Source organism: Musa acuminata, chromosome BXJ2-10, assembly GCF_036884655.1.
Source record: "Musa acuminata AAA Group cultivar baxijiao chromosome BXJ2-10, Cavendish_Baxijiao_AAA, whole genome shotgun sequence".
Taxonomy (NCBI): Eukaryota; Viridiplantae; Streptophyta; class Magnoliopsida; order Zingiberales; family Musaceae; genus Musa; species Musa acuminata.
This window is the reverse complement of record NC_088347.1, coordinates 212,999-235,725: the sequence shown is the minus strand read 5'-3', so window position 1 is coordinate 235,725 and position 22,727 is coordinate 212,999. Positions and strand designations below refer to the sequence as shown.

General features: G+C 40.0%; 1 protein-coding gene across 2 annotated transcripts in view; it reads left to right on the top strand.

Annotated features, from left to right (window-relative positions):
• The first annotated feature begins 971 nt into the window (after positions 1–971).
• The window catches only part of LOC103999782 (mitochondrial thiamine diphosphate carrier 2), a 71,026-nt gene continuing 49,270 nt past the window's right edge, over positions 972–22,727 (top strand). The window contains exons 1-3 of one of the 2 annotated variants that reach the window (XM_009421630.3): positions 972–1,282; positions 9,125–9,241; positions 16,172–16,283. In XM_009421630.3, the coding sequence (XP_009419905.1) occupies positions 1,166–1,282; positions 9,125–9,241; positions 16,172–16,283 (346 nt within the window). In that variant the 5' untranslated portion in view covers positions 972–1,165. The remainder of the gene's footprint in view (positions 1,283–9,124; positions 9,242–16,171; positions 16,284–22,727) is intronic. The other variant, XM_009421631.3, reaches the window with a different exon arrangement.

The window sequence follows — 22,727 nt, the reverse complement described above, 5'->3', positions numbered from 1 at the left end:
TTAATATTTTCTGAAATCAGGGACATGTAGGAAAATTTTTGAATTATGAGGGATATTTTTATAATTTGGATAAAAGGATAGAATATGAAATTTCTAAAATACAAAGGGGCAAAACTATCTTTTGCCTCAAAATGCCCTAATCCTCCCCATCTTGCTGCTTACTGTAACCGTCGCCCCTGTGGGCAGTTCTGCCCGCGAGGGCTATTCCTACAACTACCACCCCTATGGGGGTTGCTCCCTCAATCGTCGCCCCCGTGGGCGAGCAATGCTGGCTACCTGTGGGCGTGTGCCGACATCGCCCCTTGCATGCCGTAAGCAGCTCTGCTTGTGTGCGATCGATTGCCTGCGACTGCAACTATGTGCAGCAACAGTTGCTACGCACAAGCGGCCTGCCTGCGATGATGGCTGGCTGCATTTTACCCCTATAAATTTATGAAATTTCAATTATGTCCTTTCGTATTTATCTTATCTATTCAACTTTCTAAATAAGAGTAAATGCACTTCTCGATATTTGTAACAAAAAAAAATCGAGCAAGAGTTTTCTTCTAGTTTTCAACTTTTTAAAAAACTGCATTCAAGGTTAAGATTTTGAATCAAAGGATATATGTAAAATTTCATTTTTAGTTCAGTTTTTTCAAATAAACTAAACTAATAAACAAATTGGTTCAAACAAGTATATACTTATTTGCCAGATTATATCCGCTATGGAGGGCCAGATCGGGTCGGATGGGACCCAATCTGTTGTGACCAGCCTTAATATTGTCCAAGATTGTACATGGGAGACTTAGCTTAACCGAAACCATCCGACCCATCTGAATCACATACCCAACCCCGCGTGGAATTTATTTGACTTTCCAAAGTTCGACAAAAGAAAGAAAGAAAAAAAAAAGAGACGAATAAAAACCGGGCTTGTAAAAGAACGGGTCTCTATTAAATACTAACAACAAGCCGTCTCTCGGCCTATCTTTTTCCTTTATTTTCCCTTTTCCAGCGGTGGTGTCTTGTCTCTTCGCCTCGTCTCGAACCCCAAATCCCTCACGTGCATCGCCTCTTCTTTTGTTGTCCGAGGCGATCCCGTCATATCCCAACTCGCTTGATCGTGGAACTCCACTTTCTTGCTCCGTGCCTTTTCGGGGCTCTAGGGGACTTTAGGTATTCGTGGTGGATGGAGGAGCCGGGGCAGTTGAAGCGAGCGCTGGTCGATTCTCTGGCCGGCGCCGTCTCTGGTGGGATCTCCAGGACGGTGACTTCGCCGTTGGATGTGATCAAGATTAGGTTTCAGGTGCGTCTCCGTTTCGGTGGATTTACCTTTTTTTGTTCTTTATTATGCATTCAGTTTGTTTCTGTGATGCGATTTTTCTTATAATCAATTTTTTCTCTGTTTGAAAGAATTAGCGTGAACGAAAATTAGTTCATATTATAAAGAATCGCTGTAATGTAGGTCTAAGGTTTGTGTAAAGGGCAGAAGATTTGGTATGATAGGTTGTTTCCCAGCAGGCGAGAGGTTATTTTGCTGGTCTGGTGGTGGTTTGTACTATGGTCCCTTGTGTTCTAATGCTATTATATTAGTACTGTTTATTTTGCTTTCTTAACTGGGTGTGTGTAAACTTTACATCGAACATATACCTGGTTAAAGCCAGACTACTAAATTCTTGACAACATCCGATATGAGAACAACTCTTAATTTTATTATGATATCCCGTAAAGGGTTGTTATTTGGAAATAAAAATAGAGTATCCAAGTATTTTGATTATTGGAGTTAGCTTATTTTTGTTATGTGTAGATTAAGTGGAAGCTGTTTCTGCATATGGACCTTGTACTCAGAAAATGATTTTTACTCATCCTGGTTGAATGGTAATTTTCATTTGTGGGCATTGCACTTTCTACTTTACAAGAAATGGTTTCTTGATCGATCACAATGATCAAAATTCTTTTTAATCAGCATAAAAACAGAACTTGGTGCCTTTTTCCTATTTCTCCTATTTCTTTGATGTATGTTTGATGCTTTGCAATTAGAATCTTAGAAAACATTCGGGAACTATTAACAATGATGCATTATCCAGACTAAAAAATTAATTTTCCTTGCTTATTTGTATACCTGCTTCTCATTTGCTATATTTTCCAAATAATATACATATGAAAGATTTTTTCTAACACTAGTGTGATCACAATGTGCATGTAAAGTTGAGAGCTTACTTATCTCAATTGAATCCTTTTCAAGAGAGTGGGGATATTTGAAATTTCATCTATTTTTTCTTTGTCAAATTTTAGTATTTGTAACTAATAGCTTAAACTGCTATCCATTTTAAAATTTAAATAAGGTTTGTATGTTTGCTATTATACTATTTTTCTAATCCTTAGGTTGTTGTTTATCCCTTTGATCGTTGTTTCACTCATAACAATATCAAACGGGTGGCATGTACCAGTTTAGACATAAATCGGTATGCAGACCACCCCCAGGTAATATAACATTGTCACGCACGAAAAGGTCAAGATAACTAGGATCTCAAGAAACACAAAACAGCTAGCTTTTATTAGGCACAAAAAGCTCCTGCAAATGGGCTGAACAATCACAGAGGGTTAAGAAGCATATACACGGACACAGACACTGTGACAAGCCATTTTTAAAAAAATTAGGATACAGACACGGCACACATTGTTTAATATATATATATATATATATATATATATATAAAATATTTGATTAACATGTTTTATAGTATTTATATATTTAAATTTTACAGACTCAGTAATATGAATAAATAAGTATCATCACACAAATTTAAATAACTAAAATAATCTAAATCTAAATATCAATCTAAATCTAAAGATTCATGACCTAACTAATCTATTAGCCAAAAATAACTATGTAGAATCTGAAACAATGCAAAATCTTTAACAATACAATGGTACTCTCTATTTTTCAAGACAATGCAAAATCTGAAACATAATAATAATATTCTAAAATAGGTTAATTAATAGGTTAATAATATGTTAGCAAGTTAATCAGCAGTAAAAAAAAAGGTTAAAAGAATAATATAGGTTAATAATATGTTAACAATTTAATTAATAGTAAAAAAACCCAGATTAAAAAAGAAAAAAATAAAAAAAGGTTAATAATATGTTAACAATTTAATCAGCAGTAATAAAACCTATATTAAAAAAATAAAAACTAAAAAATAAAAAGGTTAATAATGTGTTAATAAGTGTTTTTTTGTAAAAAAATATAAACAAAATTAATTTACCTTCGTTGGATGTCGGATGTTGCTGAGGAAGAAGCTTTGCTGGACGTTACTTAGGAAGATGGTTTGCCCGATGCTAGTGAAGTCATTGTGGGCTCGAGAGTGCACAACGATAGCAGGGTCGCGACAGAGGGGGGCTCGGGGCAGAGGGTTTGGCAGTGCGACGGTAGCGGGGTTGCGATAGAGAGGGAATCAGGATGGAGGGTTCGACGACGTGACGACAACATGGTTGTAGCAGAGGGAAGCTCGGGGGGGAGGGTCCAATAGTGTGACAACAGTGCATGTTGGAAGAGGAGGCTCAGGGCGGAGGGCTTGACAACACGGCGAGGAAAAAGGGAAGCCGGTGAGGAAGAGGGGTTCGGTCGGGTGTTTAGGTACTTAATGTTAATCCTCTTGGAATCCATGATGAAGGTTTTCGGATGCCTCCCGCTCATGGTGAGAAATCCTGGTTTTATGATGTCGTTGCTCTGCTCATGGTGAGAAAGAGTCTGACATGTCATCTCGTATTTGACACGTGCCCAGTCTTGTCGACGACGAATCCATGGTCGACATGTGTCGGACATGGATATGCCACTAAGTCCAGTGTGTCCATGCTTTATAGACAGAGGGTCTTCCGAATGTAGGTGCATGCCCAATATTCACCTAGCGCTTTCATAGAACAGAAAGTGGGCACATTAAAGACATACCACTTCTCATAACCAAGGCCCAATTCGACCTAGTGCTACCCATGGGGTTCCAGGGTGTCGAGATAGCTTACATTTCATGCCGCAAGGTCATTAGCTAGAAATTAGCTCGTGACATATGGGAACTAGGTTGTTTTGGCTATTTTTCCCATCACGTGATAGCTCCATATCCTATGGATTTGTTGCTTGGCAAGAGAAGAGCCTTTACACTTATGCTTAAGCGCCTTTAAGGTGTCACCTTGCTAGAGCTTGATTGGTTGGAACTTTGCCAACTTTAGATCATAGAACTTGAAGAGTCTTTGGCCTTGTCCCACAAAGTTTGCCATCACATCTTTGGATCCTTCACCATCTCGTCCAAGTAGGTTTGCATTATCCCCTTTTGAGTTAACTTGATAAAAGGATAGTACACGGACATATTCCTTTGGTATAGTCGATCACCCAATAGTGAGGAGTTGATGGTTGTTGGCTTCTAAGCACTTCAAAGGGACCTCCAATTGATGCAGAGCTCTATTGCATAGGTGAGAAGAATTGGGTTACTTTGATTGCTTTATCCAAATTTCTCAGCTTGTACTTTTTTACTTTAAGATGGTTACTTGACTTCGCCCACTCTTCACCATCACACTTTAGGAGTATAGAAATTGTTTTTCGAACCTGAGTTGAGTCTCACCCTTAATTGTTTATATGATAGCTTGGGATCGCTCATGTCCCATTTGTGGTCGAAATTGCATTCTTGTCTCAAGAGCACAAGTTGAGTCGGCACTCGGAAGACATGTCATTATGGTACTATGTCTTATCCTTTGATATTCGTGACCTTTAGCATGACACTTTCTCGTCCAAGTTCTTAGGTAGCCAAGTCGCTCTTGGAGTCGAGGCCGGCCCAGTACCTTGCCTCTTTTTATTAGCAGCATTTGCACACGTGGCTTAGGAAGCATTTCCCATCCAATCTTCTGTCAATCAGACAATTAGACTAAGATTTTGGTGTGGCCATCATCATTTGCTTATTGTAAGGTCTTTTGCCAACTTTGATTTTTTGATTGTTTGCTTGGTATTGATCATCGCTCATTCGATCTCGCCCCTTGAAAGCATCTAGATACCCATGAGTAAAGATAAGCTTTGACAGTCTATTGTTTGAGATTCTTCCACTTTCAGAATGATGCCCATTGTGGATGGCCGGTGAGATCTTTGACTCCTTCACTGAGTTTGAATTGACGTTCCACCTTGTATCATCCTGGAAAGGGCTTTGGTAACTATGTTGTTAGCAAATCAACATATTCTTCAAGAGTGTTCGTTTCAATGGATCATTGCTTCGCACCAAGGCCTTCTGACTCTAGCTGCATTATTGTGGGATCTCTTATCTTTCCGTCTTGATTCCTCCTTTACTTGCACGACTAAGAGTATACGCATGTCCTTTGAAGCACTATTCGAAAGTGGCACTGTGCATGAAGAGTCATCGTCCATTAGAAAGAAAGAATTCAAGAACGACATAGGGCCTCACGCTGAAACTCCACCACAAGAATGACATAAAATTGTCACAGGGCAACGCTATGAAGTTGGTGCTCCTGCTCCAATCTCTAATCTTGATGTTGACTCCCTTTGACAATTCGAAAAGAGGCTTTGCCTCCGAATTGACTACCTTCATATGACTCAGACTCTTTTGCCTCTCGATCTACTTTGAGGTTGTTTGTGGCTCTATGTCCACTTATGTGTGAGTCACCTTCTCGTTCAATCTGTTCAATTTGATGTTCATGGACATCAACATGTTGTCACATGCCTTAGCCTCTTTTGGCATTGCCTTTAATTGCTCCCCCACTTAGTGCATTCAAGGTCATTGTGATGATTCTTCGTCACTACTCAATTTCGACAAACATGAGGTTGAAGAGTTGGTCTTCTTCTTTAGTTTCTGCTTTGGCATCTCCTGGGCTTCATCTCGTGATACATTCAACAAATGCACATCTCTCATGCGATATGCTCTGACCTCTTCCAAAGGGAAAGAAGGTGTAAGGGCATTGAGCATCTCATGTCATTGCGGGCATTCCATCATTAGATGTTGTCCACCACACAAAAGACATCAGATTTCGCGACACTAAGCACTTGTTAGTTTAGGAACATTTTGATGATGCTTCTCCAGTTGAGCCTAGTTATTCAGACTATCAAGGAAGCAAAAAAGTTTGTTTTACTTGGTCATATCTCTTGGATATCTAGCATAATCTCGAATTGTCAAGATCCGGTGAAGTTGTCAGAACTTTAGTTGTTTGATGAATTTGTGTTCTTTAATCTTTGGCATGTGCTGAGTTTAGAATTCCTTCTTCAAGGCTTCCCATGTGTCAATTTTGTAATGACCTTGCTACATTTCTTCTTCACGTGTACACTACCATTTTTTTCATCACCGATGAGATACATTGTCGCTAAGGACACTTTATAATCTTCTTATTTGGGATTGGGTCGTTTTGAAGTATTGAATCGTATCAAAGAGAAAGTTTTCTAACTCCTTAGCATCCTGAGCACCCTTATAGCTTGGCGATTTAGGAGTGTTCACTTTCAGTGAGAGTTGGTCGCTAGACATTCCTTATTCGCATGCAGTGTTTGCATAAGTAACGACACGTTGCCAATTCCCATACTTGCCCTTGAAAGTATTGTAAATGCCACACTCCTGTTGAGCAGCTTTGCTAGTTTTCGTGCGAGTTCTCATTCGTTTTTTTTGAAACGATCACATATTGCTGCTCCCCTCTTGTATGACAATATTGTAAATTCCACCCTCATGTTGAGCAGTTATGCTAGTTTTGCCACACTACCATGCCATGACAATTCGATTTTTTTTGACCTGCTCTGATATCACTTTGTCATATCCTTAGATAGGTTTGTGTGAGACTCATGACACCTTAGTGTTGTTTCCTTGCAAGGATCGGGACATTAGTCTTATGTAGTCTATTCCATAAAGGACTAACATTAAGCGGAAAAGGTCACTAAGCAAAAAAGGTTGGCAAACATGTAGGTAATACATTGTCGTGCATGAAAAGGGCAAGATAACTAAGATCGCAAGCAATACAAAGTAACTAGCTTTTATTAGGTATAAAAACAAACACACTAAAGACATTGCACAATCCTTTAGACATATAACCCGAGTCCCATTCGGTCTGGTGCCACCCAAGGGTTCCAAGGTGTTGAGATAGTTGATGTTTTGTGCCACAATGTCATCAATTAGAAATCAGCCCATGGCACATGAGAACGGGGTTATTTTGGCTATTTCCCCTTTATACGATATCATGCAAACAAAGGATTTTAATTTTGAATAATACAGCCCGTACTGGGCGGTACGTATTAGTCCGCCAGCAGATCGGTATGCAGACTGCTTGCTATCGGGCGGTACCGTCGATTGGGACTGCTTCCGCCCCGTTACCACCCTAAATCGGTCTACCAGGTTGTCACGCACTTAGTTGGTTTTGCCTAAGTCGTGCTGCACCCTTGCTTGTCCGTTCGCGAAGATTAGCCTCCCGGAAACCTCCTATGGTCCCTTAGGACCTATAAAAGAGAAAACGAGTTAGAGAAAGCGTTTCACTAGGGATCCATAAGCAATCATTTCAGCAAACATTTCATAGCTAATGCACATTACAAACATACTTCACAAGCTCTGAACGGGCGTATAACAAAGGGTCCAAAATAGTCCACTATAGATCAAAATCCCCACAAGCGCTCACATGACATAACCTTTATTTGCAAGCCTAAGACGACCACCAAAACTAAAGAAAATGGGGCTGCTAAGCCTACTGTCAGCCCTTTACATGCTGTGCAAACTACAAAGCATAAACAAAACCGAAAGACATGGACATACATGAGCATTACATCAAATACTTCGTTTATAGTTTTGTCCGTGACAAGGTGGTATTAGTTGAGGGAGAGTCGAAGGAGAAGAAAGAAGAGGGAGAAGAGAAAGGAGAACTTGGAGATCCGGCGTCGCTCTCCCTCGATGATCCTGATCGATCGTCGCCCTCCCTCGCCGAATGTCGTAGATGAGATGTCGCCTCCTCCTCGTCTGAGGCGATGAGGCCTCGTCGTCGTCGACGACTTCTCCTCATCCAAGTGGGGAGAAGAAGCCTTGACGACGTTGCGGGGAGAAGAAACATCACCTCGTTAATGCAACGTTTCTTCACCCCACATGGGCAGAAGAAATGAGGCGACAAGGTGGCGTACGTTTCTTCTCCCCACGCGAGCAGAAGAAATGAGGCGACGAGAAGGAAACCTCAGTTTCTTCCCCCCATGCCTCATCACCCTTTTTTTGCACGGGGAGAAGGAAACCTCGGTTTCTTCTCCCCACGTGGGCAGAAAAAGGAGGTGATAGTAGTGCCCTGTTCAATCTACTTAAGAGAAAACACTCGAAAGCACCGATAGACAATGGAAAGACAATATTGAAAAACGTCATGGGTATGCGTCAAATACCTTGATTGCATTGCTCCATGATAGCATGCTGCCAACGATGGGTATGCTTCCTCCTCTGCCCCTCTTCCTCCTTTGTCCGCTGCCTCTTTTCTTCCTTTATCTTCCTTTCTCTTCCTTCTTGTTCTTTCCTCTTCAAGTCTTTGGTACATACTAATGTACCATGTGTCGGAATGTACCAACTAGTATATATCGGTCTGACCAGGTACCAATAGGGGGTGGTCGGTACGAGAGGATGATCTTTGGTTTATCCAGCAATTTGTATTTGCCTTGGAATTTATTTATGAGCTTTTGCATTTGTGCTATTAAGTGTTTTCTATTCGTCATCAATCTATTGCAATTCAAGGCAGCCAAAAGCTTGCCAGAAGCTAGTTCCCAATATTCTGGATGAGAAGAGATTATTTTATGTTTAAACACTAAGAAACGCTTGCTAGATTATTTTATAATAACAAATTTCCATGAACTGTATTTTTTTTTGTTTTAGCAAGCATACTGCTTCCTCACTGCATGGGGATCATGCTATAGTTAACACTATGAAAACTGGTTCGTATTCTCTTTTAAGTGTAGGAATCTTCATAACTGAAAAAAATTCTTCCTTTTTAAGAGTGAAGTAATCCTAATTTGTTAGGATTCTGAATAGAATGTAATTAAAAAAAGTTTTTTTTACATCTTCACTAAACAATGTACAAAATCATCTTGCATGTTTCTTGACCTCGTTCTATGTTTGAGAGCATTTAAGAAATTTTTATTTTTGGTGGCTGATTTCAGGTTCAAATAGAGCCGACATCTTCGTGGGCCTTACTAAAAAGGGATTTGTATGGTACTTCAAAATATACAGGCATTTTACAAGCTACTAGAGATATTTTTCGAGAGGAAGGTTTGTCGGTATGAATTACTTTAGACATTCATGATTCTTGTTTTTCTCCTACCATCATCAACATGCTCTTAGGTATTCAATATATTCTTTAATTTGACGAGCAAAATAATATGATAAATTAGTCAACATTAGTTGGAGAGAGTTATTTTTTTCTCACATTGTAAAATAGGTTTTTATCATTCAAATCAAGGTTCTAAATATCGTATCGTACCAGTGTACCGATCAGCTGTCAGTATGGTACATACTGATCTGTACTGAGCGTATCGACACATGGTACACTAAGGTGTACTGATGTGCCACCCGTACTGATCCTCTATCGGACCGGTATGTACTGTCCATATCAAACGGTATGGTATGGTATTGTAAACCGTGGTTCAAATCAAATGGTTGACTGGAGTACCTTTTGGCCATAGAATATTATTTGGAAACTGACTTTATACACTTACTGATAAAGGAGAAAAAAAAGATAAACATCAAGAATGGTTCTTCAGTTATGAAAGGAGTTAAGACCACATTACTAGATGTAATAAGCAATAGTGCTGGTAATTTAGTTCATACTCTTCTTGACAGTCTCTAACGTGTTCTAGATATGTTTAACATAGTTCACAGTATAGGCTGATTTCAGTGTAACACACTCACTTTGTATTGATATCATGCAAACCAATTCGATTTTGATTGATTTCTTGATTTTAGAACTATAATATTGGGAATCAGCTAAGTTAGGAAACTCTGGCACTTTTTCAAAAGAAAAAGGAGACAAAGGGAGAAAGAGTGGAAAGAAGTTGGCAGTTCACAAATGGTAACCATTGGAGGAGAAGAAAATTTCCTCTACCACTATTATTGCGATACATGCTTGATAGAAGACACTTTTAGGTAGAGGAATTAAGGCGTTAGAGATTGACCCCTCACTTCTATAGGGAATAAATGATAGATAAAATCATGAAAAAGTAGAAATAATTGTATTTTAGAATCTTGATATTTTATGGATGCTATCTTCAACTAAATTATTTATTTGTCTTAGCATTGCCCAACACTTCATCTGCATGTTTATTACGGAAGTAATGGGGTGAAGTAAGGCTGATTATTTTTATATCATTTTATGTGACACATAATAGCTCTCTAACACATTAATATTTCTTATGGTATATTATCCTATTTGTTAATAAATATATCATTAGTTATATTTAACAAACCATTCTCCATTATTTTTATTGTTATGTCATACATCTTCTTTTTTAAATATTTTAGTTCCATATATAATTTATTCTTTGAAATAGATATCTTATGGATTATGAAGGTAAAAATATCTTTTAGCATATGATATTTTATTTTTAATTTAATTTAATTTTTCTAATGCTTTACTATTCTATGATTTTTCATATTTCTTCTTTTAGATTTTTTGGCTGATTACGATGTTGATCCCACTCTTGATCTTGCTAAGTGTGATGTTAAGCCCATAACAGTGCAAGATTTGAAGAACTAGTGCAATTGTTACGTACCAATCGGTATTTTACCAATCCAACAAGGTGTTGTCGTGCAGATCGGGAAAGTTTGTCCACAAGTTTTTGTAAATCTAGACAACTGAAAAGAAATGGTAAAAAGATAAAAAAAAATAAAATCTAACAATTTAATCGAGAGGAGGTGATTTCATCGTTGTAGCTTCACTTCCTCTCTCTCTTTTTCTTTTCTTCCCTTGATAGCAATCTCTGCTGTTGCTGCCTCAACATTTGCCTGTCTTCACTGCCATTGTCTCTGTCATCTCTACTGCCTCCTATGGCACAGAAAAGTTGTTCTCTGCTTCCACCTGAACATTCATCTCTCTCCTGTTTGGTCATGCTAACTGGCATATATGGGGATACCATATGCTGGTATGATGGTATGATGCGAGATGATATTGCTGGTATGTGCCAGACCCATACCAGTTTGGCTAAGGACTGGTTTAGGTCTTGGACCAAAACATGAAACCTTGAATGATAGTTTTGTATTTCAATTCAAGTTGACCTCTAAGATGACTCGTGTGTTCTCTTTTGTTGGTATAGTTGTTCCTGTTTACTTTATTATTATTGGGATGCTTGCTGCTATATTCATCATTATTCTCAGTCTCAAACATTTAACGGACAATTTTATGATAGAAAACAGAAGGTGACTTGTAAATTGTGAATCTTTGCAATCAAGTGATAGACTTGGAAAATATTCCCGTCTTTGGTTATTGCAGTCCGAGGCATGATCTTGAAGGTTATGCTTGGTACGTTAAGGTTGATTTTAAAATTTAAAGCATTACTGTAGTGCTACTTAGTTCTTGAAAGGAACACAATGTCTAATTTATTAGAAGGTTTAATCTGCAGAGAAAGCAGCATAATGGTGGGAGGTCTTTACTTGAACCTTTTCCTCTCATCTTTCCCATTAAAATTTATTGAAGCAGAGTTACCTTGTGATATTGTTCATGGGTTAAACAATAGTTTCATGGTTAGCCTAAAAGTTAAGACTTATTGATGCACAAGCTAAGCTTGAACAAATGCTTGAAAGTTCTAGAATTATGTGGATAATTAATGCACAGAATTGAATCAAACACAATATAGTGACTAGGTAATGCTAAGAAGGTGCAAGTATATTTTCTTGAAGGTTCTTAGGAGCCAATTAACCCAGTCTCTTTTGATTTCTCTTATATATACTTATCCATAGGTTTCTAGTAGTGTTCTCTGATACAAGAGGCTTCTTAGGATAAGCAACTGGCAAAACCTCGAGGCTTATCTGGGACTTTCAGGTTTGCTTGCCAATCAAGTCCATCCATACTTGTTTACTTTATTCCTTTTTCCTCTCTCTACTGGCTTATTAGTGTACATGTAGGTTACCAAAGGATAAATTTGTAGGCTAAGCAAGAAAGAAGCTGCCTTATGATGTGTAACAGTTTTTTTCAAGACCATCCTTTCAGTTTCATTCCTTCTTCGGCTTATTCTTGTTTCTCAGGTCCATTTTCTTTATCATCCAACAGTGCACACATTGCTTTATGGTAGACTGGGTTATAGAGGTGGATTTTTTTTTTTTCTGTTGATGTTTCTCTGGCTTTTTCTTCTTGGCATATCTGCCTGACTAAAGAAAACTTGCTCAAGGCATCATTTTGTTTGGGATTCAGGTTTAAAGAAAGTTCAGTATTAAAACACAAGCATAGTCCAGGTTTAGGAATTCTGACAAATTAGGTCTGATTTGATATGTTGACATCATATTGGTCTATCTTGGATTGGTTTCAATTTAGTTGGAGACCAATTCAGGTTAGTTATTTTAAATACATACATATATGTAACCAGCTACTTGTTTTTAACTTGTATATTCATTGAATATTTTGGATCATATTAGGTGGGATTTGGGTCAATTATAAACATCAAGGTTGATTGAGTTTGCATATCTTCATATATTTACTTTGGTGAAAGTTTGGATTAAATTTTGGGATTGGATTGTCCAAAAGATATACATTTCTGTTTGGACAATTCATGATGTCCAAAACCATGTATGGAATGGGGGTACTGGCTCTTTTGCCAATGGAGGTCTGGCCTCTTAAAAGAAAAAAATAGTGTTCTTGACTGAGTTTCATTTGTTATAGTCTCCTTTTGGCCTGATATGGCTGAGGGTTCATTCTTGCCCAGTTAGAGGTCATGTTGCCAACTACTGTTTCAATTAGGATTGACCTTGTTGCCACCTCAAAACAGGTCCTATTTGTAGCCAAATCAGAGTATATCTGGATCACTTGACAATGAGGGTTACCACAAGCAGAATTGTTATCTAAGGGTGTTGATTGGAGATCGAGACCTGCTAGTTGGATCATGACTTGCCATTTTCGCTAGTAGGCCTTGGCTTCTTCCTAGACAAACCTTTTGGTTAATTTATAGCACGAGGAGTGAATTTTTATGGTTGAGGAAGGGGTCTTCATGTTATGTGATAAGAGTAAGTGCAGGAATGTTGCTTTTCTGGATCTGGCTTGTTGCTGTTTTGGATGAGGGTTGGTCACCCATGCTGTAACAAAGATACTCTTTTCCATGCTTGGATGACATTGAGAGTCTAGCTACAAAAAGGCATGCTTACCATTGTAGAAGTAATTTGTAGGAAGAAAAACAACTTCACTCTGAATCTGTTGTTTGTTCAACATTCCAAAGTTGAAGGTTTGTGTTTGTGGATCACATAGTAAGTGATCCATTATAGTTTTCCACAAATTATATTGGTCTCTGCCAGTTCATGGAGATCCATGCAAGTGATGATGGCGTGAGAAGTGTAAGTCACCATATTCCAAATAATTAGATGTCTATATTTAGGATTTCAATGTTGGTTTTAATTCCAAGAAAAATCAAGAATATTTAACCTTAAGAGAAAGGTATACTTCTTTGTTGATTTTGGCTGTTTGCTAGGTGTAGGATGATTTCACTTGTTTGAATTTAGCCATGGTCCTTTATTGCTGAATTTACAGAAGTATTGATTAAAGTAAGTTGTGCATCAAAATATTCCATTAAGTTATAATTTAATAAGTAGCTCAATGAGCCAATTGCTGGAAGATGCTCCTAAAGATCACATGTCTTGGATCCAAATTCACCATATTGGTAATGCACTTTGGAATTGGCAAATGCTTTTCTTTATGGTCTTTAAGTTGAAAGAGGAGGGCAAATGGAGTTTGGGTTCTACATGAAAATAGAAAGGAAACGTTGATATTTTGGTGGTGTTGACAATAATAGAATAGTTACTTTCTATGTATTTTATTATGGTCAGTCGAGTCATTTGGGTTTGAAATTTTGGTAACTCCATTTGGATAAGGTTTAGGACTTTTATCGTGATATGATGTAATCATAAAAAGAATACTTGAGATTTAAAATAATAGAAGTTAATAGCAAGGTTTGCGATTTCGAATCATACTGTTTGTATCGGGCGGTACGTATCGGTCTGCCTGTGAATCGGTACGCGGACCACCCGCTACCGAGCGATTCGCTCGATATAGCGGTTTGGTTGTAGCGAGGTTAAGGGAGAAGCGTTGAAGAAGGAAGAAGAAGGAGAGGGCATTCGAATAAGAGGGAGAATCGGGAGAACCTCGATGCAAACTTGTTTCCACGTTGTTGATCGATCCCGATTCGACGCCGCCCTCCCTTGACGATCTCGATCCAGGAGGTAACGATGAGAAGAGTCGTAAAGAGGAGGATCTGGAGGCGGCAGTTAGAGCAGCGGAAGAGGCGATCTCCTTTATCGCCTCGTCTGTGACTCTGCGGCCTTCTTCTTTGCCGCATTCTTCATCGAAGGCCGGAGACGCTTGCAGCCTTCGATCTCTTCGTCGTCTTCTTTGCCGAATGCCGCAGACGAGGAGATGAGGAGGAGGCGACGTCACTGAGGCTACGTACGCCTTTTATATAATTTTTTAATATTGTTTTTTATACTTTTTATATATATATATATATATATATATATATAGGCATACCGCTCAGTATGACGTATTGTGCCGTACCAAGCAAAGCTCGATATACTGGTACGGTACGTACGAAATTTTAAACCTTGGTTGATAGTACTACTTCTTACAATTATTTATGTGAATAAATTAAATGGATTCAAAAGATTCTTTTGGTTAATGTGGAAAATAAAAATGAAAATGCCTTTTGTTTTTTCTTCAACCTCAGTTTCCTCCTTTTTCCCTTTCCACTTCCCTCTTTTTTTTCGAAGTTATCAAATTGATTAGAATTAGTCAAGATTGGCCAACTCCAATTGAGTTTCGTCAATTCTAGCAAATCATGATCAAAATATCTGAATGTAAGACTGGAAACCTAGACAGAATTGGATAGACTATGTATGATACCAATATAAATTGTACATATCTCATTGAAATCAACCAATAACAAGAACAGTGATCTCAGTGTGATCAATTTTAGTCACGGAAGTCTTATTCCTTTAGGTGGTTTGATCAATTGAATTTTCTCAATAAAAGACACCATCTTACAGGTCCCCCCTAATGGTACTTTTGTGCATTCAAACTGTGAAAACAAAATAATTTTAAAAAAGGAAAAACAGGGTGGCTTGCTTATGGAGCCAACCAATGCATATGCAGTATACATCTTTGCTTCCTTCTACTTTCCTTCGCTTCCATTCCTCTTCATTTTCTTCTCTTAAGCTGTCAAATCAATTAGAATAGGTTAAAATTATCTATCTGTGAGTTGAGTTTGATCACTTCTACATGATTGATTGTTGACCAATTTTCGGTGATAAGACCCAGAATTCAGGCAAAATTGAATCTGTCCAAGACAGACCTATGTAGATTGGTGTATCATATTGGAATCAACTAGTACCACAATTTATAGGTTCCACCTCAATAAAGAATTTCAAGTGAAATCTCATTGTCATTCTACCATGAAGTAGAATGCACAAAAAAAGGACCAACCATGGTATGCAATTTCGAATGGTACTGCTCGGTATAGGCGGTACGTACCGGTCCAACGACATACTGGTACGCGGACCGTCTGCTACCGGACGGACCGTGTTATAGTGTTACACTGTAGTAGTGCTATAGTATTGCAGTAAGAGGAAATCGCTCGGTAAGCCATGGTGTACCACTCGGTATGCCAGTACCATACCGTACCAAGCCAACCTCGAAACACCGGTACGGTATGGTATTGCATACCTTGGGACAAACAATACTTATTCTCATGGGACCTACAAAATAAAAGAAAAAAAAAAGTTGATTGGCTAGTGATTGGGAAGAAAAGCTTGATGTTTTATATATAGAGTATACATTTGTGCTTTAAGATTTCTTATTTTTGAATTTTAAATGCTTTAGTGGTTGTCTTTATAAAGAGTAGAATTAGATGTGTAGAGGAACATAATTGATTTTACAAAAGCATTTCAGATTATCCCATATGTTTACTTTTGAAGAGAGTTATTGCTTTGTTTTAGTTTCAATAAATAGCATAATGAAACAGGGATTCTGGAGAGGGAATGTTCCAGCTCTACTATTATACATGCCTTACACTGCTATACAATTCACAGTTCTGCACAAATTGAAAACTTTTGCAGCAGGCTCATCTAAAACAGGTATGCAATTCTGGGAGAGGTTGTTGATCTTTTTACTTTTAAGATTTAGAGATATTACTTGCTTATACAGCAATAGTTTCAGCCTGTCACATGCTTGGATGTGCTACCTTGTATAAGATAGACATGTCTATTCTTTTGTTCTCTTCATTTTTTTCAATGAATAATTTTTCCCTAGCTGTTTAGCAACATCTTTATTTCACACTTATTTGATGATCTGGTTGGGTGGTAATCTTATTTTTATGTTCAATAGTGTCACCCTAAATATTCTAAGCAATATTACCTAGATAACATAGAATGTGGGAGATTCTAGGTTGATCTATGGATGTGGGTAGTAAGCATGCCATCTTATCTTGTTTTGTGATACTTTGAGGGTAGGGTTAGTTGGTTTATTATATAAAACTCAGAATTATGCAGTAAATAACTTAGCAAAGTTGCTTTCCATGTTGAGTAAGATATTGTGCAGCATCTTGGTAGTCACATGACTGGCACGAAACCATCGTAACAAACTACTATGCATAGGCCAGCATGAAAATGTATTCGTAGGAAATAAATGAAAGTGACAATTATTATTTATTGTAAAACAAGGTTTGAAAATTTGATTGGACTACTACATATCAACCAGTATTTACTTTTTTTACATGCAGACCAGGTAAGCCTAGACCAGTTGAAATAAGTACTTTACATTTTTATATATTTTTAAAATTTATACAGCTGAAAACAAATGATAAAATAATGAAAAATCCTGCCTTTTTGTCGAGTGGAGCAATTTTGTTGTTGCAATTCTGTTTTGTCTCTCTCTTTCCTTTGCTCGGCTGCAACCTTTATCACTTCTGTTCAAGCATCCATCTCCTCCTATTGCTGCCACCACTACTTCTGTATCATTACCACTGCAGTTTTCTAAAATTGCCTTGGCCTTCACTTCATTTTTTTTGTTGGTGGTTCCTTTATTTGTTGGTTACTCTAGTTTCTATATTAAGTTTGTACCATAAAATTTATGAAGACTAATTTAGTGCTTTATTTATTGTGATCTTTGCAACTCTTATGACAATTCTTTAGGTGGCTATATAATAGTTTAGGTAATTTATGCTATATGTTTCAGCATCTATGGCTATTGACTATTAAGTTATTCTGTTTTGAGCATATTTTTCATGGAATGATATGAGGTGACAATTGCTTGGAAACCTTAGGGCCGCATCATATGCGCAGCGGAAAATAAAAATAAAAATAGTTCCCAAAACATATATTATCGGATCGTCGTGTGATGACCGCGAGCGGAAAACTCGAAACGATAAAACCACATCAAGGGGTGAGATGTTCTCACTAAGGGGAGATCGTATATCCCCTAAATCGCGGATCCTTGTCCGTGGGATGAAGGAGCTTTCATGAACTCCTCTCTAGCGGTAATCCACACAACGGACGCATCACTGACGCACCTTCTTGCGTAGCGGGTTCTCCCCTCGTGATCGCGCACCACTATGCAGCAGTAATCAAGAGGGGCCGACCCTCTTGCTGCCCTCTCACACCAGGGTGGCTCACGACATGGAGGGATGGGGGGGAGGAGATAGGAGGTCGACGACTATAAGGGTCAACCTATGATCTTTTGAGCCTCAACTACTATTTATAGAGAGCTTTTGCTAACCCTAATGGATCATTCTTAGTGGGTATTGGATCCCCATTCAATAACCATTGGCTTAATGGGTATTGGATTCCCATCCAATAACTATTCTAAGCTTTATTGGGTCCTCACCCAATGAATCCATTAAAACAGGGGCTTATTGGAAATCTTATATTCAATCCTTTATTCGTCGTGTCATTCACCATATTGTCATTGACTTGGCTGGAATTGCCTAAGTCGTGAGGTACCCTTGCGACAAAGTTGCAAACTTAGCTTGAGTTGCCTAAGCCGCGAAGCACCCTTACGCCAACTCCTCGGACTTAGCTGGGATTGCCTAAGTCATGATGTGCCCTTACGATATGCATCCGCAAAGGGTCAGCCAATTTGCAACCTCACTCAGGTACTGAAGGACTTGTAAAAGAGAAAGTTGATTAGTTCGAAAAACGAGCGGTGGACAAGTCTCGACGTCTCGCGAAAAGGGGAAGCTTTACAAGCAATTCAGCAAGCACCTTGCGTGCATGAGAGAAAAGAGAGGAGGAAAACAAGGACTTTAGAAGGTAGAATGAATAGTTGCAAGTCCACAAACAACTGCTCACCAGGTGCCGGGCGCGAAGGCAAGTTCCTGTCAAGTTAACGTGCGAACTTGTGAAGATTGTTTAACGCCCGACAATATATCGAAGCCCCATCCAGCCCTTTGCCACCCAGGGGATTCCAGGGTGTTGAGATGGTTGATGTTTTGTGTGCAGATGCGGTTTGTAGAAAACAAGCCATGGCATGCGAAAACTAAGCCATTTTGGGGCAGTTCGGCCCGGCGCAACGAGCGGTCACACTGTAGCATTGCAAACTGTCGTTGCTTACATTTTCCAAGCAAAAACACATAAAACTAAGGCAAAACATGCTGCCATGTCTTTGTATAAGCATGCAAAAGCGACGAACGGTTCGTTGAACGAAGTTGCTGCAGGTCCGCAACGACTGTTTGTGACATTCTCCCCGACTTAAATTGTCGACGCCCTCGTTGACGCTTGTTGGTAGTTGTTGACGATTGCTTCTTTATGTCGTAGGGCATCTTCGGGCTCCAAACTAGCTTCGATTCGTAAAAGCTTTCGTCACTTCACCAAGTACTCGGTCTGCTCAGCTCCATCGGGTAGCTTTATCTTGCGATCAGCAAGAATGGTTTTAACTCGCTTCTCGTACGAGGCTCTGGTGGGGGGTAGCCGAGCTAGAACACTTCGGGAAGTATCTTATGGATCTGAGTGGTAGGCTTTCAAGTTGCTGGCGTGAAAAACATTGTGAATTTTGAGCCATGCCGGTAGCTGCAACTTATAGGAGACGTTACCTATCCTATTGATAATTGGGAAGGGCCCTTCATACTTGTGCACCGATCCTTTGTGTACTTTGTGCCTAAAGAATTGGAGTGATGTTGGTTGGAGCTTCACCAACACCAAATCGCCGAATTTGAACTCTTGTAGTTGCCTTCCCAAGTCGGCCCACTTCTTCATCTTTTTGGCCACTTTATCTAAGTGAGCCCGCGCAATATCTGCATTTCGGTGCCATTCTCTTGCAAAGTGATATGCTGACGGACTACTCCCTGTATACCCGATAGACAATGTGTGAGGAGTCGACGACTGTTGTCCTATAATGATCTCGAAGGGGCTCTTGTTGGACGTAGAGCTCCGTTGCAAGTTGTAGGAGAATTGGGCTATACTCAACAACTTTACCCAATCTCGTTGGTTGTCACTCACATAGTGCTGAAGATATTGCTCAAGGAGCGAGTTTATCCTTTTGGTTTGGCCATCCGTATGGAGGTGGAGGCTTGTGAAGAAGTATAACTTAGACCCCTACAATTTGAATAGCTCAGTCCAGAATCGTCCTAGGAATCGAGCGTCTCGATCACTGATGATATTGTGCGGGACTCCCTAATACTTCACCACATTCTTCATCATCAGCTTGGCCGCCTCCTTTGCTGAATGGTGTAGGGGTGCAGCAATGAAAGTTGCATACTTTGAAAATCAATCGATCACCACGAGTATCGATTTGAGTCCCCCTATTGTCGACAAGCTTGATATGAAGTCCAAGGAAATGCTCTCCCATGGGGTACGAGCAACAGCTTTAAAAGTCCCTCCGGCTTCCGTTGCTCCACCTTATCTTGTTGGTAAGTGAGGCACGTTCGAATATATTCCTCCACTTCAATCCCTATCTTCGACTAGTAGAAGACCCTCTCCACGAGAGCCAAGGTTCTGTTAATACCCGAATGTCCAGCCCAAAGGAAATCGTGACACTCTCTCAAGAGTTCACGCCTCAAATTATCCACTCGAGGAACATAAACCCTATTCTCTTTTGTGTAAATGAGTCCCTTCTGGACCCAAAATTGTCGTGCCTTGCCTTCTTTGATGAGCTGCATCAGCATTACTGCTTGGGGATCATTGTACAGTCCATCCCTGATCTTGGAAAGGAAGTTGGAGTCCAATTGACTTACTTGGCCTCTGCCCTCCAACTGTATTGCATTCACTCGCTCCACTTTCCGGCTCAGTGCATCGGCCACGATATTTGCTTTTCCAGGTTTGTACTCCATTGCCATATCAAATTCAGCTAAGAAGTCCTACCATCGTGCTTGCTTTGGGAAGAGTTTCTTTTGAGTTTGGAAATAGTTCAAAGCGATGTTGTCTGTCCTCAGCACAAATCGCGATTCGAGAAGGTAGTGCCACCAAACTCGTAGATAGTGGACCATCGTTGTCATCTCCTTCTTGTGCACCGGATATCATCTCTTGGTCTCGTTGAGCTTGCGGCTCTCGTAGGCCACCGGGTGACCCTCCTGCATGAGTACTACTCTAATAGCGAAATCTGAAGCATCTGTATGGACTTCGAAGGGCTCCTCATAGTCTGACAATTTGAGCATCGGTTCTTCTAACACAACAGTCTTCAGATCTTGGAATGCAGCTTCACATTTGTCAGACCATCTCCATGGCTGCTCCTTCAGCAACTTCGTTAGTGGAATTGTGCGCTTCGGATACCCAGCTATGAAGCGCCGATAGTAGTTGACGAAACCAAGGAAGGTTCGACACCTTCTTTGGAGTTCGCCATTCTACAACAGTTTGCACCTTTGATTTGTCCATCCGAATGGAACCATCATCGATTCGATGCCCCAAGAATAAGATCTTCGTTTGAGCAAAGTAGCACTTCTCCCTTTTCACGAACAAAGTGTTCTCCTTGAGAACCTTGAAAATTGTTCGAAGGTGGTTGACATGCTCCTCGAGCGTTTGGCTGTAGACGATGATATCGTCCAAGTAGACGATCACAAACTTATCCAAATACTTTTTGAATAGTTGGTTCATAAGAGTGCAGAACGTAGCTGGAGCATTGGTTAAGCCGAAAGGCATCACCAAGAACTCAGACGCTCCATACCTGGTCACGTAGGTAGTCTTCGCTTCGTCGCCTTCAGCAATGCGCACCTGCCAATATCCCGGCTAGAGGTCGAGTTTGGAGAAATACTTTGCTTTGCTCAGTTGGTCGTACAAGTCCGTGATTAGCGGGATGAGATTCTTGTTCTTCATCGTCACCTTGTTGAGGGCTCGATAGTTGACGGGTAGTCGGAGGCTCCCATCTTGTTTCATTTGGAAGAGAACTGGAGCTCTAAATCATGCTTTAGAACTGCGGATGAGACAACCGCTTAGCAGTTCATCTAATTGCTTCTTGAGCTTTGCCAACTCTGGAGGGGACATATTATCACGACCTTAGCTGGTTTTGCCTAAGGCGTGCGGCACCCTCGCGCGTCCGTCCGCAAAGGTCAGCCTCCCCGAAGCCTCCCATTGTCCCTTAGGACCAACAAAAGAGAGAACGGGTTAAAGAGAACGCCTCAATCGGGATCCACAGGCAAACATGTCCGAAATACACTTCATAGACAATGCAAATTACAAACAAACTTTACAAGCTCTGAATAGTTGCACAACAAAGGGTAAAATGGTCCATTACAGACCGAGAAGCTCTCGCACGTGTCCACATGACACAACCTTTATTTACAAGCCTAAAGAGGCCACCAACCCAACTAAAATGGGACTTATAAGTCTTCGGCCGCCCCTCTACCTGCTGTACAAGGCATGAACATGCCAAAAGACAACGGACAGACATAAGCATTACATCCAACATCTTGTTTAGAAGTTTGTCCGTTACATTCTCCCCCACTTATCCCTTCGACGTCCTCGTCGAAGCCTTTGTGAACACTGCAACTCTTCGCCTTTGCTGAGTCTTCAATCTTCTGCTCCAGCTGCAATGCCCCTCCTGGCTCCCAGCTGCTCTCCGCTGCTGTTTCTGAGTAGTCGAACCTTTGATCCGCCATGCTGCTTCAACTCACCAATGACTCTGACTCTGTTGGGGGGTTTGGCTGAGTTGTGTTGATCCTTGTTGATTCCTGCGGATCCGCCAGATGAAGGAAAAGACCATCTTTACTGCGCCAGTTTCTAAAAAATTCCACATGTTGCTTGAACTGGGTGGATGCTTGTTGGAGCTTTAACGAGCATCGCCTCGCAAACTTCTGAAGTTTTGGGTCCTTCCTCCACAAAATCTGCTCATTGACTCTTCTTTCAGTTAGTTGTCACATCCAAGTAGGTTCGCATCACTTCCGCTTTCGATTGGCATTTCGTTGGGAAATGAAGCGGACAATCTACTCTCAGTAGCACTGATCACCGTTGGTGAGGATTTGACAACTATTGTCTTCCATTATATTCGAAGGGTCTTTGAACTTGTGCAGAGCTCCTCTGCTGGATAGATAAGAGAACTGGGGTACTCGGTTTCGCCCATTCTCTTAAGAGTTGAGAAGGCAAAGGTTACTTTGA